The 21,597-nt window shown below is 41.0% G+C and overlaps 1 protein-coding gene and 1 long non-coding RNA gene across 6 annotated transcripts in view; one reads left to right on the top strand and one right to left on the bottom strand.

Annotated features, from left to right (window-relative positions):
* Nucleotides 1–9,185, bottom strand: part of GBE1 (1,4-alpha-glucan branching enzyme 1) — a 143,116-nt gene extending 133,931 nt beyond the window's left edge. Inside the window, exon 1 of one of the 3 annotated variants that reach the window (XM_082277896.1) lies at nt 8,715–9,185. In XM_082277896.1, coding sequence (XP_082134022.1) covers nt 8,715–8,815 — 101 coding nt within the window. In that variant the 5' untranslated portion in view covers nt 8,816–9,185. The remainder of the gene's footprint in view (nt 1–8,714) is intronic. The other 2 variants (XM_082277895.1, XM_082277894.1) reach the window with 2 other exon arrangements.
* LOC309570881 lies at nt 8,268–21,362 on the top strand. Of its 3 annotated transcripts, none has more exons than XR_014226265.1 (4): nt 8,268–8,746; nt 9,283–9,542; nt 19,091–19,942; nt 20,904–21,362. It is a non-coding gene; the product is annotated as an uncharacterized lncRNA (long non-coding RNA). The 3 variants fall into 3 exon arrangements; XR_014226266.1 differs by having other exon boundaries at nt 20,573–21,362; XR_014226267.1 differs by having other exon boundaries at nt 19,091–20,515.
* Nucleotides 21,363–21,597: the final 235 nt, after the last annotated feature.

Below are 21,597 nucleotides of genomic sequence, written 5' to 3'. Positions count from 1 at the left end.
ATAATTTCTTATGATGGAAATGGATTTTTTTTTCTTGGAATGGAAAGCATCCATTACCTTACAGCTTACCAATCCCTATCATAGCAGGAACATTTATACTAGGGACACATACTACAATAGGTATCAAGCAATTATGTTAACTACTAACAGGTGTCAAATAATAATGTTAACTTGCTTAAGCCTGACACACAAGACAGAATTTATTAAACTCTTCTTTTTATTTTTTTTTTTTTTGCTGGGAGAGCAGGTACAGTACAATCAGGATGCCCCCTAAAGCTGCTAAAATGAGCTGCTGACTCTTATGTTCATGCAGTGAATACATTCTAGATGGGCAATTTCCAAACAGTTGTGGTAGTGCAGCATGTTTTCATTTACAACACACAGTAACTCAGCGTGATTTTAATAGGAGTCTTTCAGACAATTCCCCCTGGCCCTCCTGCCTTTCTTCCAAATCATCTTATCTAATGCTTACACAACGAAAAACGTGGATCTGATGATGACAATGCATTCACATGTGACCAGGGGGAATGCCTGGAGGTACACATCCTGTACATAAATGTAGCCTGCCTCTCAGGGACACATTATGAAAAAGAGAGTGCCCTCAAACCAGAAGTCTGATCCACACCATTGGCACAGTTTAGCCACCATCTAATATATTGTTTTCTCAAAAAAAAAAAAAAAAAAAGTCCCCACACTAACAGTAATAACCTGCCTACATCTGTGATCAGCACTAAGTCTATTTTTCACTTGTCCCAAGGCAATGTCTCCTAAAGAACCTTCTCTAGCAGCTCCCTCTTGAAGAGAAGGATGAGAAAAATTGACAACCAGACCCTAAACAATGCCCAGAAATAGAATCTTGCAGATTAGCAAGCACCATTCAAGACCAGCGTAGTCTGTTTGTGTACATCAACTTATCCACACTTCCAGAAGCCTTTTCTTGACTGAAAAGGTAGGGTTTGGCTTTGAGTGAAACAAATTAAAGAAGAAATATGGATAAGCTTGAAGTCCACATTCTCCTAATATAATACTTTGGCAAGATTCCTCCACTTTTTTATTCCTACCATCAAGGACAGCATCCTTACTTTGGCATGTCATACCTGAACCACTTGTGAGAGAATCCAGACCCCAACCTCCCTTTAAAGACTGCGAAACACACAAATCACTCAATGAGCACAACACTAATTCAGGCAACAAGGGCTGAAGCTCACATTTTCTATTCCATGAACTATACACATCTCAGTTAATTTTGTGTGACCGAGCATCACTCAATTCCTTTTGTACATTTAGGCTACATTTTTTTGAACTTGGCACCTTTGAGCAGTGGCACTCCTTCTCTGGAGAATGTAGGTCCACCCTTATTGGATCTTCATGCTCCACTTTGAAAATATTTTCTCTTGCCATCACTAAGCACAAGGGCAGACATGCTAAGCACTAAGAGAGGCAAAGCAACACATCAGGACAGCAAGGATACAAAGGAAGCAAAGTATCCTATGCCTGAAGAACAGCTTCAAAGAGAAAAGGAGTGTGTGTAACAGAAAGCATGAGAGCTACCTGCAAGTAATACCAGTCAATGGAATCAGAGTTGAGCGACTAAAACTGTCAGTAAGGCTTTTTTGTTGTTAAGTATACCCAAGACAGTAAGTTCAAGTAAGTTTAGCCTTACAAATTCCCAGATTCATGGAACAGTTTTTTCAACATGTTCACATAATAGAATGAATTGACCTTGGTCCTTTGACAGGTCTTCAGACATCTATTTTACCACGAGCCTATACTAAATTTTAATTGCAAATAATGCCCAGGTAACATTCTAACGAGGCATTTCCAAGAGCAGCATCTTGGGGGCCTATTCTTTGTAGAATGAGCAGGACTCATCTCTAACAACTGGCCCTCAATTTCTTAACATGAGGTGCTATAAGAGCATCAAACTGTCAGATACTTGGGGAAGAGGCAGCCATATTCTAGGTAGAAACTTTTTTTTTTTTTGCTGAATATTCTTTTTCCAGAAGAAAACTTATGTTTTAAACATTTTAAATACAAAGACCTGATCTTGTTGCACTAGACACTTTGCCTGAAGACATTATTTTCTTTTTAACCTGATGAATAACTGTATGAAACAAAGGTTCAGAAAGTACAAAGCAAGTGGAAGCATGAGCGAGAGCTTTTAGATCGCTGCCACTGCACAAGCCAAAAGGAGCACTCTTTTGTGGAAGGCAGAAGATGAAGGAACAGCTAGGATTAGATAGTGGGAGTAAATAAAAGGTAACAGGGAGCCTGAAAGAGAAGTGTCTATACATAAATATTGAAATTGAACAGGGGGAGAAAAGTATCTTCAGGAGATAGGATGCCAATTTAAGACAGTCCTCCATAAGAATGCCTCCTTTACAGCTTTGAAGTAGAGAAGAAACATGGATAAATACCTGAATGTAAAGTATTCAGCAAGACAAAGCTTTTCCTCACTGTTACAATGAAACAGTTATCAGATTCCTGGTCATGTAATAAATTGTTCTAGAATTCCAGGCAAATCTTCAGAGTTGATCCAGCATGCTCAGATATGCTAACACTACATAACAGAGCTGAGGAGGCCTCAATTCATTTCTTCAGAGAATACCAAGTTTTAACTTTTAAACAGAGGCAACTGCTCTGCTAATGAAAAGCAATACCTACATCATTATATTTCACTGTCTTTTCATAAATCTGGCAGCTATTAACACAATTCCAACTTGAATCTTTCGATGAGGACTACACCAGTCACACATATGCTAGATGTACATTGGCCTATGCAAGTACTTCCTCACACACTTAAAAATTAAGGTCATCAGTGAGATAGTCAACTACACTTGTCACAGTTAGTAATCCAAATGCACATGAGTTAGAGACTACCATAAGGCAGAAGGATTAAATTGGCAGGGTTCTAGAATCATACTGAACTGATGGGTTGCCACCAAAACCAATAAAAGTACGACCATGTATATGACACAGTTTTTCACAAATATTTAGTTCTGCACACCCAATACAACAGTCTGTATGTGATAAAATAGACAAGGAAAATCCAGTTTTTCTGATGATACATAATAGTTATGTTAATTCTGTGACAGATCATAATCCAGTCCTTCTCCTCTCTCCATCTTCATCTAGAAATAGGATTCCAGCTTAGTCACCCTTCAACTGCCATTCCCAAGCCTGCTAGACCCCAACAGCTGCCGTCCTACTCAGCCCTATCACACCCAACTTGACACATTTTCAATATCTCAGTCAGACACCCACCATTGTTCATCTTCAAAATATGTTTAAAAAGACAGAACCATGAAGCAGCATTAAACTGATATTAAGCAGATACAAAATGGGAGATAAAAATGGAAGAATGGCAAGTTCTTCCCTTTTGTAAGGATGGAGGGATCTACAAACACTACGAGAAAGCTACGAACCAAGTGACAGGACATCTTGGTAATTGATACTGCTGCAACAGCCACTGAGTAGATGTTCCCATCTTGACCAACTCACCAACACTTGAGAAGGAATGGAACTCCTCTCTCTCAACCCATACACATGGCCAAGCATTTTATCTAGTTGAAGAAATCAATGTTTTTTGAGAACAAAGACTGAAGCTATGCATCAGTATTATTTTTCTTATTCATTCTATAAATTGAACTATTCAGAAAAAGCTTTCACCAAAGACTACATAGTCAGTAGGTTACAGAGGCAGTTGCATGGACTGGTAAAATATAACAAGCCATGTGCATTGTTATAGTGGAAAATTCTAATAGGCAGCACTTTCTAACACCAGTTTGTAATACCATAAAATGAAATTACACCACAGGCATTAATGGTTTTAATTGAACCAATTATGCTCTAAGAGGTAAAAGACTAAAAACACATGCTAAATTATACAAAGTCTTTAGTCTAAATAACACTTGAGACTTAACAAAATACCTGTGGGAAAACATATCCCAGATGGTCAAACAATGTAGCACAGTGATACCCTACACAAACACTATCACTTGGGGATTTTTTTGTTTGTTTTTTTAAGCACATTCTTGTTTAGAGATCTGAATAGTGTGTATTTGGGTCAAGACTGAGCAGTTCGCTATATATACACTGATTTCCCCTCATCCCAAAGAAGATACTCCTTCCTCAACTCAGGATCAAATTCAGGCATTCATCAAAAGAAAAAAATTACAGATTTCTATTTTCCCCATGAACACCATTTGCAACATGCCCAGGCATGGCAAAGTATTGAAATGGGAAGGTGACTGGAAGTCTTTCTTTCCCCTAGTCACTCATTTAACTATCCCCCATGCTTACGGAATTACTAGGTCCTACCATCACATTTTAGGCATTACTTCTTTACAGAAACCCTTTGTTCCTACCAAAGCACTCATTCAGCAGTTTTTGGAGGCTTTATGAAAGAGAAGAAAAGCAGTCAGTTGTCTTAAAGCACAAAGCTACACTTTACAAGAGGTTAAAGGAGACAGTCCTTGAAAGCAAGAGGAAAATTTTCAGAACTTGAGGCAACATCACGATTCATTTCATCATGAATTTGGCAATTCTCAAGGTGAATCAGGATAATCATATTACATTGCAGAATCCAGTCTGATGTGACTAAAGCCTGTCTGTCCTTCAGCAACCCACTCCCTCCGAGAGAAAGGAAAAACAAAAGAATGCACAAAGATCTCAGTATTAGCTACGCTGCTGTGCAGACTTGGTCACCATCCTGAGGGTGCAGGAGCACAGCACAGGGTAGGAGAGGCAGATGTGAACCCCAGCAAGAGAGGCCTGCACTTGCCCAAGGCATAGATGAGCAGGAACACACTAGAGCCTCTCCAGAAGACAGCTTTTTGTTCCTGGTGTGTTATCTACTATGGCACACAGGTAGGGCCTGAAAGATGGGTTTCCTCAGAACAGATGTGCAAAAGCTAACTTGAGGAGGCGTGGGCTGCTCATATCCACTCACAGTTCTAAGCTATCTACAGGGACAGTTAGCTGGGAGTGCCTAAAGAAAAGAACGAGCCAGGCTGTTCTCCAAGAGAAACAGGGAAAACAGATCAGAAGCAACAAAGTTGCATCAAGCTAAGTTACAGTATTAAAAGAGAAATTCCCAGAATTTGGGTAGCCAAACACAGGGAGAGGCTGCCCAAGGGGGCTGAGGAAACACATCCTCAGTGACCTGGCACAACCCCACAAGGTCTTGAGCAGCCCAATCCAGCACCAGAAATGGTCAGTCTTTGGGTGTGAGAATAACCAAGTCACCTGTGCAGAAGTCACACAGTCATGGATACACAGCTATAAAGTTCTTTACCAACAATCATCTGGCCATGCTAACCCAGTGCCACAGACAAGAGAGCAGATAGGCTCAAGCCCAAAGGGCAACTCTCAGCAACTTACTGATGTCACTACCAAGATTGGCCCCAAGTCTTTTATTTACTATCACTTCTACAAAACTTTCACTGAGCAAGAAAAAGGGAGGACTATTTCACATGTTACTGCACAAGGCATAATATAAGGATCTCCACCAACAAATGTTTAAAAGCTTTGTTTCTCAAGCATCCTTAATCCTCTGCCAAAAGCCCCAATTTTTATTTCTTTAGGCAATACACAGTACAATAACTATAAGCTATAAAATTTCCATCACTCCATGATGATTTAGTTTAATATTAAGTAAGGTCAATATCACTGCAAACTCTAAGAAGAGATCCAGACTACTACAGGAAATGCATCCACATATACTATATTTGAACAAGTCTCTTTCACTTCTATTCTTTCCCAAAGCTTCCTAATCCAAGCTAGTAAAATACTTTTAGTGCAACAGGGTGCCAGGTACCAAATCTGCCTCCTGTCCCCTTTATCAAGAAAAACTCAACCTTCTGAACTGAGAGACCACATGTACTTTTGTTGTCTAAACTATTCAAGTGGAAAAAAAAGAAATGTCACTGGGCAGGGAGTATCAAGAGCAAAGTTAGAGGAAATCAGTCAGCAGCATCAGAAGGAATAATGAACAGATTGCCACTGGTTCAGCAGTTGAGTAGCATGATTTCTACTCAGTTTTCCTATTCTACAAAAGTAAATTCCTTGCTAATAGAGATAGTCCTCCTGTCCTATCTATGATGAGGCCATGGCAAGCAGCTGACAATCAATCAACACTTAACACATAGATTTGCTTAACAGCACATATGCCTAGCAGCTTCATCACAGCCTTTTCCTGCATCATGTATGGTGTAGGAAACCAGATCCATTGGGTTATTTAACGAGTGCCATACCACAGTGATGGGTCATGCAACCACTAGTTAAATGCATCAGCATCCTTCAGTCTGGAACAAAGATCACACAGCTCCACGCTGCTCAGGATTTCAGACACAGTGCACACAGTTGTGCAGGGCTGTTCACCACCCCCCCCCCAGCACAGGAACTGGACATCAAGCAAGCAAATCCCATATACTGAAGGCCCTAAAGAACTGGTTCTTCACACAAACAGCAATTAGGCTGCAGAACTCCTTTTTCCTGGGCACTCTTGATAAAACACACTTGAAGCATTAAATACAGACTGAATCACAATTCACAGAAACTGTAATGACCATTGCATGCAGCCACCAACAGGCATTTCCCTGTGCTTACAATTCCTCCTCCTTGGTACAGTCTACCATCCTTCTCCTGCTGCTTCTTCGGGCTTAGAATAAAACATCCAGTTTATCACACACTGCCACAAAAGTTTTCCTTTATTCTTTTAAATTAATTAACAGTATACATGTTTCCACAATAATTCTATGGCAACTGACCAGTTGGAGGTTCAGGAGCCAGAAAGTGACAAGATACAGACAGGACCATCTGAAGTTCTATGCTCCAGATGCACAAACCTGAGAAGTACACAAAAGTTTTGCAAACTCACGGTACTCAGAACAGTCGTACTATCCTCATAAATACAACCACCACTAACCACAACACGTCTGTTTTGATGGCAGGCACACTCAGCAAGCCCAAATGTTTTAATGAATACTTTTATTGAGAGCCAGATCTGCCCATTTATTAATTCCTATACCCTAGCTCCCCATTGAAAGAATTAGGTGCTTTACAGCACTGCATGCATGGCCAGGAGCTTGTCAGAAGCCATTGTATGAAACTCTCAGTTGTTCTATCATTAAGAGATTAGTTTGAGAAAATGCTCTGCAAGTCAGCCTAATAGTTTACTCAATCCTTAATCCTATTTTACAAGATCTAGACTTACCACTATTCAATGCCAGAATCCAACAGGACACCAGGTAATGTTAAACCATATAGAACATAGTAACAGACAAAAAAAGCCAACGACTTTAAAAAAAAGATACCTCCTCTTACATCCCTCACACACAGAGACTTTTCCAGACTTCTGGGACACAGTGCATTGGTCAGTACTACAATTATTTTTATTGCCAGAGGACCACTAGCGAAACACAACATATAAATGTGCAGCATAAAAGCTCCCAATGGCTGTGCTCAACCAGAGGGTGAGGTTTCAGCAGCTTTTCCAGGCCAGCAGCCTGGCTCTGCAGGATGCAGGCCTCCTCTGCCCAGGCTGCTGCTAGCAGGCTCTCACCCAGGCCCTGGACAGAGGGTTGGTGTCACAGTTCCCAGCGAGAGGCACAAAAAAAGGGATGCTCAGACCGGCAACCCAGCACCAACCTAACGCACGCTCTGCTACTTCACACATTGCAGGTCTGCCGAACAGCTGAGCTGGCGGTTCAGGGATACCTCAAAACATGCAGGAAAATTCTCCAGAAAGACGAGATTCAGAAGCAGTTTATTTACAGATAAACAGAAAAACACTTTTGTTAGTGACAGCAACTCAGTGCATCAACCTCACAGCCTGACTGCATCCATCTCTGGGATCCCCGCCACAGGAAGGGCATTGATCTTCTGGAACGAGTCCAGTGGAGGCCACCAAATTGATGAAGCACCTCTTCTATGAGGTGAGAGAACTGGGATTGTGCTGCCTGCAAAATAGAAGGCTTAGGGGTGACCTAATGGCAGCCTTACAGTAGCTGAAGGGAACTTATAGGAAAGATAGGGCTAGATTATTTACATGTAGTGACAGGTCAAGGGGAAATGGGTTCATGCTGAGTAGGTTTAGATTAGGTATCAGAAAAAAATTCTTTACTGTAAGGGTGGTGAGGCACTGGAACAGGTTACCCAGTGAAGTTGTGGCTGCCCCATCCACGTAAGTGTTCAAAGCCAGGCTGGATGCAGCTCTAAGCAACCTGGACAAGTGGAAAGTGTCCCTGCCCACGGCAGGGGGTCTGGAACCAGATGAAGTTTAAAGTCCCTTCCAACCCCAACCCTTCTGTGGTTCCGTGATTGCCGCAAGCTGTCCCCGGCTGCGCCCACGGGCCCGGCTGCCACCGCCGCCCCCCCGCCGCTCTCGGGAGGGCCCGCGGGGCGCAGCGCTGCCGCCCGAGGCGCCGCAGAGCCCGGGGGGTGCCGGCTCCGGACGGGACGGGACGGCCCGGCCCCACCAGGCCGGCGGGGAGGCCCGCGGGCGAGGCCTCCCTGCAGCGCCCCGGCCCGGGAGGCCTCGCCGAGCCCCGGCAGCGGCTCCGCCCGCGGCAGCGGCGCCTCCGCCGGAAGGGAAGCGGAGCCGCCCCGGCCGAGGGGAGGGGAGAGCAGCGCGGGGGAGGGGACACCGCCCGCCCCGGCGCCCCCACAGGCGGGCGGGCGGCCGCTCCGCGCTCCCCTCCACGCGGCGGTACCTGCGCTGGAAGTCGGTCCGGAAGGGCGCCAGGTAAGGATCCCGCTCCAGCAGCTGCTGCAGCCTGGGCGGCTGCAGAGGCTCCGTGCTGGCGGCGGCCATGTCGCCACCGCGGGCTCCCCGTGATCCGCGCCGCCGCTAAATACAGCCGGGGAGGGGGCCGGGCGGGCGGCCGGGCGCCCCTGCCTCTCCCCGCCCACCGCCCGGGGCGCCGCCGGGGCCGCCTCCGCCGCTCCTCCCCGCCCGCGGTGCGGCCGAGCCGGGGCTCCGCGGCTGCGGGAGGGGGTGCCGGTGGTTCCCGGTCTGGCCCGGCCCGGCCTCCCCTCGGCGATGGCTTCGGTCCGGCAGCCCCGGGTCGCTGCCCGCGGGGCGGGAAGGGGCCGCGGGGGGTGCGCGAGAAGCGCCGGTCTCCGAACAGCATGGGGTGACAGCAGAGGAAATAAAAACAACTGGGAAAAAAAAAAGCATTTGCGGGAGCCGACCCGCCCGGCAGGAGGGGGATGTCTGCGTGCCGTGGCTCGGCGGTCCCCCAGTTTGTTTTCTTAGGGGCTCTTTGATGTCTTTTTCAGCGTGTCAGCTGCCGGGTGAACTTCGCGTTCCCACACACGTAAAGCCCACGGCACACCCCAGCCAACATCAACACCCCCCAAAGCAGATTTGGCATCATCATGACTGCTGGAATAAATTTCTCGACTGTTTGATAGGGTGCTGGCGTGCTCATAGACAGCTCAGCAAAACAAGACTCTGGGGACGTCCATGAGTTCTCATAAACACCGAGTCTGTACTGTAAAATGTTGCTTTATCAGACACAGAAAAATTTCCAAATGTGGTAAGATTAGTTCAACTGATCCTAGTGCAGCTCTAAATGCTGAATAGAACAGGTAGATTGCTGTGGAAGTTTTTGACCTAATATCAGCATGTCTCGTTTTTGGATAGGCCACCAAATATCCAAGGCAACTAATCACCAGGCTGACCATGCCTCTAGGCCAGCATTGAGCACTTTTATTTAAGGTCCAGCAATTTTGCTTTGTTTAGACATGTAGTGAGAAAGTTTATTTAGAGGCCTCTTTTGAATGCTTTTCAGCCACAGTTTATGAACTTTTCAGCTTCTAGATACCTTAACTCGTTCCCACAACCATCTCCAAAATTGTCCTCAGTTGGACTCATCCTTCCTATCTTGGCTTCCTCTGAATTTAAGTGCTGTTTCTCCTTGCTGTCTGCCAGGTGACTAACAGCACCGTGTGTGATGGACACTAACAGTTCATTTATTACTTCACCCAAAACTGGCTGCAGTGAAAGTTTCCGTAATGATTTGTTTCATCAACAGTGCATGTACACTTAACTGCACTGTATTTCCTTCCTTGTAGCAGTTTCTGACTAAACAGGCAAAACCAAAGTACCTTTGTTCCTTTTTTTCCTTGTGGAGTGCAACAAGTATTCTGTCCAAAGACTGTGTAGGGCAATAATTATACTGTTAGCTAGAGCAGTTGCCCCAACAGAAGGCCCAAGGAGTTTTGGTTTGGTTATTGAAACAAGTAGCATCTATACTGTATCAGAACTACTTGTCATATCCAGCTCTGATACATCAAGATTTCTTTTTTTCCACAGTGGCCACAATTTCTTCAGTCACTGGAGACTGAAAAACTGTTTTTAAAATTTCCCAGGCTTCTCAAAACTTTCTGCGTGGCAGTGCTTTCAGTGCCTGAGTTTAACAAATCTTACCATCGTCTTTTTGCTTCTTTCCTCATATTGTGTGTGTGTGTTCTTCTGCAAATGTGTCACCCTTACTCTCACACTTAACTAGCTTGGTCAATTAAAAGGAAAAGATAAATTCCAGCTTATTATCAAGAGCCAGGAAACTGGGTTTTTTACAAAAGTTGCATGTGCTGCTGCTTTGGGGCTTCCAGGTGTTTAGTACTGGAGAGGGTACCTGCTGTTTGAAGTGGAGGTGGGAGAGCAATTCCTGCAGCCTTTGAATGCATGAGCACTGGAAACAGGAGTTCCACTCCTTAGCACTTCTTTGTTTGTTTTATTCATTGTCAGGAAGCTCAAGCAAGTTCACAGCATTGTTATTAGCTTTTAAGCATCTATAAATGAGCAATTTGTGTAGGAATGTAGCTGTGGCTTGCACCTCCCTGGAGACAGGGACCCCTTCTAACATTCATTTTAAGCAGAAACGACATAGCATCCAGCCTCATATACAAGCAACCCTGAACTTCAGGAAGTTAAATTCTGCAGATAGCCCCTGTCTCTGTAACACAGAAAGCCCCAATGATATATTTAACACTCTGTGAACCAGGATATGAACAAGCATACCATTTGTATCTACTCATGTTTCATTTTACAACTTGGGCATGATTTTATCTGCCTGCTTTGTCACAAGTAAATCCAAGATACTAAGGCATATGCTATTTTGATCATTGATTACACCATGATCCTGGTGTTCCCACCATGAGCCGAGGTTGGCTCTCAGGACACTGCCATTTAGTCCTCTACCTGAGGCAAAACCAGCAGCTCAGACAATGAATACTGTCCCAACAGCTGAATGTGTCTTTGTGCATTTGGCAGGGATGGATACAAAGCTGCCAGCTGCTGCTGCCAGAGCAAACAGAAAGAGGAGGACTGTTGGGAATAACTGCTCTTTTATGTAGACAGCAGTGGATCATATAAGAATGGTGTCTAAGGCATGTGTCTCGCACCCAGTTACCAGTGAGGCTGGAGTGTATCAATTACTCTAAAGTCATCTTTCAGAGGATGTTCATGCTTAAGTTATGTATACTCTAAAATTTTGCATAGTGATGCGAGCAGTAACGGTATAATTAAAATTATAAAATCAATTTCGATTTTTTTTAATATGCAAAGTTCAAAGATAAATCTAAATTTTGAAGATAAAAATGGCTGCTCCTACCATGCAGCACCTCCATTTTGATTCACTAATATTTTGCACTTATTTTGCAAAAAAAAAAAGATGACAGAGATGATAAACCATAGGAACTAAATTTAAAAATCCCTTTTTTGTCATTAAGGCACTGGTTCAGATTCTTCCTCATCAATAGTGTGTCTGTTCATATTTCAGCCAGAATGGATCTGTGAGGTCTCTGGCCTTGACTAGCTCTTACAGTGCAAATTTCAGGTTCTTCTAAACCAAGTGGCTTAGAGCAGACCTGGGTCCTGGTCCTGGCCTGGCTCTGTAAGATGCTTCCAGGCCTGTCTGAGTTGCCTTTCTGATACAGGCTTCTGTTCTGCAGCTAGTACAGAGACTGCTCAATCCCACAGTTTAACCTGTCTGAGAAGAGATGGCAGGTACCAAATGCAGCAGGATATTTTTTAACCCTCTGTTGAGAACATGTAAGAGTTGCTGGTCTCTCAAAGTGACAAGTCACAACGCACATCCTTTGTATGGTTCTGTTCAATCCTTAATGGCTATATCAAGACTTGTTATCATTTCAGTCTGGGCAAAACTCCTCCCAACTCCTTTTCCTGAAAGTCTTTTTACATCTAGTTATGGTTGGCCCACTTTGCTTGCTTTCATGTAGAGAGACGTTTGTATTTTTTATTTCCATTGCACCTTTCCATGACTTAAAGATGAGAGGTAGTCCATGAGCAAGGACTGACAAGCTGTCACTCATGCCTATACTGGATCTCATAATGCGACCTAACAAGAAAAGGTGTTTCTGTGGACAGAGACAGCTGTTCAAAAAGATTTATGCTTCAGTATTCCAGAAGAATGGATTCCTGAAGGATCCCCTATCCTTTAAAGAGGTGTCAGACACCTGAGCATGTTACAGTATCCATTGCAACTTCCCACTTTTGGGCTGGTTTCTGCACATTCAGTACTTAACACAAAGTGAACTTCAAAATTTGTAAGAAAATTATCTTATTTTGCCACATTGGCCAGCCATACTTCCCCATGTTATTTGTTCAAGGATCCATAAATATTTAACTGCACAGCTGTCATCCAGACCCAGTGCAAATGCCCCCGTTAAAAAAAATAATTATCCTTTATCTCAGTAGTCTTCCCAGGGAGATCAAGCATTGGTTGTGGAGCTGTAGCTCATTGCTACAGCAGGGTGGTTGTAGTAGGTGACCTTTAAAGGTCCCTTCCATAACAAGCTTTTCTGTGATCCCATGACACTTATCCCTATCTTTGGATTTGCCAAGGTGAGACACATAGCAGAAAAGAAATGGTCAGTGTTGCACAGCTGCATGACACATCATGTCAGTGTTCCATAATTAAAACTGTACTTAAGCAAGGATTGAACTGTTTGATTACATATGAAGAACAAAGCACATATCCTTGAAAATTGCAGCAAACATTCCAAGTATACATTGATATATTTATTAATTAGTTCATAGGCTTAAGAATTTTAGGGTTGGAATTTATAAGAAAAATAGGGTATTGATACTGTCTTTTAAGGTATTACCTTTGCCCTGTCATGGTTTCAGGAGCTTTACATAACCACACATCTTGAAAGATCAAAACAAATATACAATCTGAAACACTAAAAAGCCAGTTTCAGGGCTGTAAGATTCCAGTAAGCACAGTTGATGGGAATGCCATTTTCACTTACTATTCAGAGCAAAATAAAAACACATTCCAACAACCTGAAAGTCCTAAATAATGACTGCTTCTTGCTTTCACAATATTGCAGTGTGATTATGCTTTGGTGTCCTTATTTTGTATAACAGAATATCAAAAAATGTAAATATCTTTTAAAGTTGTTTACACATTAATCAAGATACTTCAAAGTGTGATACCAATTTTAAAATATCCGCAGATGTAGAACAATATTTGTTGTGAAAATGTCTATGAGTCTTACTAAAAAATCAGGTAAGAATTTGTGAAACAGTTCACAGATACAAAATACAAATAAAACCTTCAGGAAGTTCATAATATTTTTGGATGTTGTAGGTACTCTATTGGTTGTATGCCTTCTGTATTTCTCAGAAGTAATTACTGCCAATACTAACAACTTTCTACAACTCCCAGTACTGCTGTTTCCTGTTGTTTGCATATGTGTTTATGCATTAGGGGAAGACCATAAAACATTCTGGACTCTCTCTTTAATGCCATACGACACTACTTGGTAGCTGTCACCTCTGTCTTACCAATGTGTGTTTATGTGTAACACTTAGAAAATAAGTAGCTTGAGCTCTCCAGATAGTTACCCCAAAGGAACATTCTTGCTATTATTGCCGAGGCTTTTTTAACAGCGTATTGCAATTAAACAAGCAACTTATTAACACTCACCGAATATTGTATGCTTTATATCCAATACACTTAGAATGAAACCCCACAGCAACAGCAGCAATTTTGCTTTCTTGCTGTTCATTGTCAGGTCTTTCCTAAAACTCCTCAGAAATGATATTACTTTGGGCGTTTCTTGGTTGCATAGTCCCACATTCCTCCCTGAAACACTACAGGCATTTAGGCGGCCTGGCCTTTTACTCAGAAGAGAAAGTGAGGTTGCCAGATAATCGTTCAGAGGGTAACACATCTAATCCTTCGGGAGGTCAAGTGAGGTGAGAAGAAAGGAGGAGATGGATACTGCTAATGCTCTGACAGCTCTGTCAATATAAATTCATTAGTATGTATAGAACTATTTTAGTTTTCAAAAAGCAGAATAGTACCTCAGTTGTATTCATGAATTCAAGTCTATCCCGACTTCACTGCAGGAAGAGCAGATGAATCTGATGCAAACTGTATGTGAAATGCAGAACTTTTGGAAGTCCAAAATGCTTTCCACAGACAGTTTTTTAGATCTTATCAGTATTAGTTCTGGTTTACTTTTTAATGGCAGTCAGTGGCATTTGACCCAACTGATTCTCAGGTGCAACCACCAGTGTGTTGAATGAACAGAAAGACGGGACAGGGACCAGATCCTTAGTGCTACACTCGAAATCTTTCTATAGTCAGAAGAAAACACCAAATATGTAACTAATGACTTCTTGTTAGTCCAATGAATACTTTAACAGTATCATTTTTCAAAATATTGGATTCATTTGGAAAAAAAAAAAAAACAAAACCAAAACCTAACACCCTTATTAATAATGCATTTATATATACATATATGCAATGCATACTTGTTATACAGAAAATGCTTTAGCACACAAAAGGGTCTGAGAGTATAATTATGTATAATTATACAACCACTGAGCAACTGAAATTACAACTGTAAGGTGTAAAGCTAAGCTCAGGTTTCTGTAGATGTTAGAGACCACAGTCTTACTTTTAAAGTAGTGGCGTTATTTATAGCTTTACATTTCATATGTGCTTGTCAGTGTGCATTTTACACACTCTGAGATGGTGCACAGTGATTTCTGAATGTATCCGAATGTAACTGGATCCCACATAGATAACTGCACAATGACTGGAGCGATTTCATAATTATATCTTTGTCAAATTCTGATCTGAGCATTTATCAAAACATGGAAAACTAATTTCCTTACATACATAATGCATGTTTTGAGCCGTTGTTTTTCTGGAATCTGCCTAAAAACACTATGAAGAACATCTATCATGTTCAATTACCCATCTTCACATGCACATGTTTCTCATCTCAGAAATGCTATACCTTTAGATCTCCAAAGTTACCTGAATTAATTGAATAATCACATAAGGTCATGTACTATAAGTCACATTTTGATACCCTATCAGTTTAGGGACCCATAGTTTCTACTATTTCTGTCTTGGAATATCCCCAGTACAATAACTGAAGGTGTAGCCTTCACAATCCCAGTGATACAGAGCTACACTTACAGGTGTGCAATCCGTTGCCATAGGTGATTGTATTGTATGCAATACAATTTTCCACAGAAAAATTTTTATGCCTCGGTGATTCACCTTTTCCTCTTAGAACACTCAAAACTCTACATTTCTATAAATACAGAAATCTTCATCCAAGACAAATATGTACACACAGACATTTTTGTTAGTAATATCAATATTCATGGATTAGGAAGAACTAATCTGTCTTCACACAGGTTTTTTCTTGCTTAGAGATAAATCCTTTAGGTTGGATCCTTTTTCTCTTATTAGAAAGGTTTATATCATGCTTGTTTTTAAAATCAGCCATGGCATTTCTGTTAAAAGAAAAGTGGCATGACTTTCACTTTTTCCATATGTAGGCAGCTTAATAAAATTATGCAGTAAAGAAAACTAAGTGATACGCAGCTTACAGTGTGAGTACATTTGGAAGGGATTGCTCAAACTGCGTTATCTGTGGGAAATAAAAAGAGCAAATATAATTAATAGTTATCTTAGTTACCCAGGCACCCAGCACCTCCCTCAGTATGGGTTTCTGAGGACATACAGGATTATTAGCTGCATTTCTGTTTCCTGAATATTTTGTGTTGAAGTATGTAGTAATAAAACTTCATTACTACTTAGTAAAAAACTTTTCTTCATATTATTAGGTAACTTTCATTAGATGACAATTCTTTGCAACGAACAGCTAAATATTTATATTTTAATCCAAATAGCAACCTCACTAGTAATGTATTAATTACTATCATGTATTATATGGGTAAATTTTGGTTTTCCAAGTTAATGCAGTCCCAGTTCCATTAGAATAGTTTAAGTGCTGATGGCTCTCAGTCAGTTTTCCTCAATCACCCTTCCTTTTTGATGTATCTGAGCCTTCTGTTTATCTCTCAAAATTCTCTCTGGATGTTGTATTCCATTACCTAATCCTACTCAAAAAATGGTTAATATTGGTGCCCAATCTCATTTGAGCTTGAGCAGCCACTCGGTGCAGGTTTCCTCACTCTTGTACCATCAGCTCCTGCAGCAGGGCATCATCACACATCAGCAGTCCCCCTGCTCACAGCAGTTCTGAATTCTCCTGCATGAATATCCAGCTTCTTTGTTTCTTTCTGCATTATATTATCTTCTCAGGCAGCATCCAGGCTCTTCATTTTCTGCTTGTCCCGTAGTTCCGCCAGGAAGGCAGGCCATCCCCAAGTGGGGAAGTTCACCTTGGTGTCTGTAAAGGTGGGGCATAAGCAATTAATTGCACTTTTCCTTATGGCACTCTTCAGTTAGTGATCTGCTAGTTCCAGGATTGCATTCCTTCCCCAGTTTTCTTCTGTTGCTTCCATGTGTGTTTGTTCTTGGTCTGACTATTTCCTTACTGCACTATTTCCTACCATTGCATGTGTGCATGGATTACTTTTCTTCCTCTTTTCACTTTGTCATCCCCCTTTTGCCACTTTTACCAGAGAAGATTATATGAGAGTGAATGCTGACAAAATAAAGAGCAGTTTTTACAGCATCTGAGTCATGCACTCTGATGGACTTTTTGTTTGTTTTTCTCACTTGCTAGTATTTAGTGTCCCCTAGATCACTTCTTCCCTTATACAGCTTGCTAGCTCATTCTGTACTGTTCCAGTGTCTACTGACCTTAAAACTGAATGCATTTCTGTGTCCAGGACATCCACTACAAGTCTTAAAATACACCCTGGTCGTAATTCAAGGCTGGCCTGTCTCAACCACATAAACTTCGAACAGAGACTGACAGCTTTTTCTGGTTCTAATACATCTCTGCTTTCTTTTGGCTTGTGATCCATCCTCAGACGATACAGTCTGTCACATTCTGGGCCTCCTTTTCAAACTCATACAGTGTTCAAACTCATACAGTGTCACAGCAGGCAGTTGCTCCTGCAGGAAGAGCTGGTTTGCAAGAATCTGCATCTCCAAGACTTAGTCCCTGCTGAATGTACCGTTCCCTCAGCTCAGCCATTTCTTCTACAAAAAGAGAGGAGGGCAGGTATTTCTAGGGGCAGAGTGGGCATGTGTAGTAAGAGGTTGGATTTGGTTTTCTCCTTCCTTGATTCCCCTATCAGTCTACCTGATTTTGTACTTTACAGGTAAAGCCATAACAAAAACTGTCTCTACTCAACTGGGTCATGAGAAGGGGGCGGAGACAGAGGTCTCTGATCACACAGGACTATGATCAGAGGCTTTTAAAGCAAGTATCAGTTTCCATTCAGTGTCCACCTATCAGCAGCTTTCTCTGACTGCCTTCTGTTTTCTCCTCTTTCTCTCAGATTTTCAACAAAGTTTCCTTTGTCCCTCACAAAACCTGCCACTTACCAGCGCAAGGCTTGGCTGGAGTGAGTCATAGCCAGATCATAAATTGATGTAACTACTGTTTCTCTGCTTTCCTTGGATCATTAGTGACCCTGAAGCACCTGGGTTGCCCAAAATTCTTTTATTTTACAGTAAATGGGATAATTGCCAGAACACAGGACTGCACACCTCTGCTACATTCATTCCAAGTCTTCTATGATGCCTGTAGGCTTTCTCCTACAAAAGTTTTTGCAGAGGCTTGGTTGTTCACCAGCCCAACTAGAAGGGTTCACAGATGGGTTTTCCCATGTCTTCCCCTGACTTGTTACACTGAAAATCTTTTCTACACCACATACACATTGCTAAGAATTTACTAAGAATTTGTTAGTCCAGTAAATATTCTAACAGTATAAATTATCTGATTAATGCAGAAAAGCCCCACTTTTCTGATGTTCTGGTCACCCTTCCAGTGTGCCTCTCAGTCCTGAGCTTGTCAGTCTTCCTGATGCAGACAAGAGACAGGACTTGCTTTATAAGTCATCAGCCCCTGAGGCCTTCACAAGAACAGTGATGTTCACATTGAGGGATTCCAGTTCCTCAGCCTTGGGTAAATTTGCTTTTATTTTTAAACCTTTTCCTTACACCATCTGCTTCTCTCTTACCTATTTCCCAGCCAGTTGGAATATTGCACACTATCTTCACTCCAGGGCTCTCAGATTTCTACCATTCTCTGCAATTTTATTTCTCTTTCACTCAACCATTTACTTTACTAAAATCAGTAGTTTCAGCAATATAAAACTGTAATTCCTTAGTGGAGAATCCAGGAGACAAGTTAGAGACAGGTTGATTTTTCAAAATCACAGTAGTTTTGCTGAAATGCACAGTCAGCAGAGCTGTATAAAACTGGAGGTCACTGCATTGTTAAGTTCAAATTTGTCATTGAGCTACTCAAGAAAAGCATCTATAAATAGAAGACATCATGAATGTTTATACTGTTCAAAGGCCTGTTTTACAGCCTGTCTGCAATTCAGTAGTTTGTCAATATAGAACATGAAAAACTTAAGCCCAATATCTCTTCCAATTTTTTCTGCTTTTGTAGAATTTACCAAATTTATGTTAAAATCCCAACAGATGTTACAACAAAAATTTATATCCATGGCTTTTGGGGCCATGAGCAAATCAGCTCATTGTGCAATAGTCTCACATTAGCCAACTGTTGATAAATATGCTGTAGAAATACTTAAGTATTCAAAATGCTATGTCCTGCTAAAAAATTACAAATATTTTTATGTCTTCTTTTATTCCAGCTCTTCTTCCTCAAAGAATTAGAAATATGAATAATTGTTGTGGGATAAATGAGAACTCGTGGACCTGTAGGTATTCTGAGTCTCTGGAACCCATCTGCCATTTGCTTTGTGCCACCACAGAATCTCATAACACAATGTTCCAGGCAAAATTGCCATTACAGATTTATGTTATTATACGTTGTTATATATCTTATTATAGATATATAATACACTGTTATATATATTATCTGATTGTTATATACATTATTATATTTATAAATTGTTATAGATATATATTTTTGCCTTAATACCAACCCTCTATAAATTTAACTTTTTTTAATCAGTGATACAGTTCACTGTCTGTGGTCAGTCAAGCTGATCGTAGTTAAGGAGTAGCCATAATAGTACTCTCTAGTAGGAATAGTACACTATAAATTAGGAATCTTTTCAGAAGCCTTTCATGTCTTACCCTCATTAAGCTTAGTCTCATAAACCAGACTAAGTCCTCTCCTGAAGTTTTTCTGGTTGTAATTATCTGGTTCTTATACTGTTTATGGCTAAGGAATCAATTTATGCAAATAAAGAGATTTCTTTATTCATAAGATAATTGTCCACACTGTTAGAATTATTTGTTCTATCTCCTCCTTCCACTGTTTCAGCTGCACACAGTTAAAATAACGAATTACTCTTAAAATCAGGAATTATCTGTTGCTTCTTGACCTAAGCACTCCTTCAGCTGTCTCCTCAGCAGCTCCTGTGTTGTCATCTGATTCAACACATGCACAAGGAGCACTTACAAAGGGAGCTGAGTCATTCTCTAAATCTGGACCGTCGTCTCTCTGAACACAAAACCTTCCTCTGCAGGACCTAAGGGCAAGTATTAACTGTCTCATGTTGCATAGGATGTTTTAGCTTCTCTGACTTTAAATTACTTGTGTGTCTAACTGAAAAGCCCATAATTTAGCTGCATCCACCAAAATTTTCTTTGTGTCATTTGTGTTACATAATGCCAAATACTCATTTATCTTCTTACTTCTGTGTACTTTTATTTGTCATTTCAAAACAGACTCACATCTTCACTGGACTGTTTTTTATACATATGTGTAATTTCTGTGAATTGTGACTACTTTGCTGTCATTCAGGAACCCTTGAGTCGCAAGGAACGTAACCTTCTGTACAATCAAATTGTTATTCCAATCATACCATTAAAATACACTCACTGTGAATATCAATCTGACTTAAGTCATCTGATATACCTAACATTTAAAAGGGCTGACAAATGAGGACGTGTATTAGACACACTAAAAGTGAGGATAAAGCAAGACCAACTGTTCATTTCTTACTATTTTCTTAGCACTATAAAATATCATACACATTCTTTGCATTTTTCAATGGATGGACTTGTTCTCAGTCTTATCTCTGTGCTTGCCAAAAATGTGTGTTCTGGTAGGTTGAAACCACTCTAGCACTACTACAGGTGATTAATACTAGGATTTTTTTCAGGTTTATGTCCAAGTTGCTGGGTTACTTGCAGTTCGGAACAAGATTTACATGAAGACTTGTTAAGAGCTCTGTATCTGAGTTGTATTACATTGCTTGAAATAAAGCTTTTAAGCCGACTTCTCCAGTATAATTGTTTTCGTGGTTTAGGAGTTTTTATGCTAGCTCTGTTTTTATAAATACTGCCTTTATTAAATTTGTAAGATCCCAAAGTAATACTTTTTGGTTTAGGTTTATTTTCTTGATTTATGTGCTTGCATGTGTATCTTCTCCCTCTCTCTTTTCTAGTTCTTTTTTGACTTAACATTGATTTTTTTTCCCCATTATTTTACAGTAAGTCGTGTGGCATTGACATCCCTAAGGAATTTAAAGTTACATGGAAGAAAATTGAGTAGCATATCAATGGATGAGATAGGCATGATGGTTTCTCCACAGTGTCATTGCATGTTGATGAAGGGACAGGACTGTGAAATATGAGATGCAAGTGTCATCAAAATATTACTCTGGTTTTGCAAGGATCTGCACAAGGAGCCATTCCTTTTCTGAAAAAGGAAGGCTTGAGTGTTCATAACTGTAAAAACAAACACCAACACTGCCTGCAACAGAAAAATAACTGCCATATGTTTCCTGGTTTTCTAATTTCCTTTCTATGCCATGAAGTATAGATATTCCTATTAATGAAAAAAAAAGGCAATCACCTCTTGTCTCTGTTTTTCTTAAATCTAGAAATGTTTTGCAAATTTAACATGAAACAGTCAAATGTCTTGTCCTGTTTTTTCATTTTTAGAATAAACTGAAGTATTTTCAGCTTTTGGTGTCCGTCCTGCTTGTTCACATGATTGCATTTTTATATCAGGGTACTGTTTTTCATAAACATCAAGACCTTTTCCAGTACTGAGGAACTGAGGTGGGTTCTGTTGTATTTCTGTACTAAATTAAATTAATTTTATAACCTATTCAATACTCAGAAACAAGTCTTTTTCTGAGTTTAAATTTGGTACATTATGACTTTAAGGTTAATATATTTC

Source organism: Coloeus monedula, assembly GCF_965178545.1.
Source record: "Coloeus monedula genome assembly, chromosome: 3".
Taxonomy (NCBI): Eukaryota; Metazoa; Chordata; class Aves; order Passeriformes; family Corvidae; genus Coloeus; species Coloeus monedula.
This window is presented reverse-complemented; position numbering and strand designations above follow the sequence as displayed.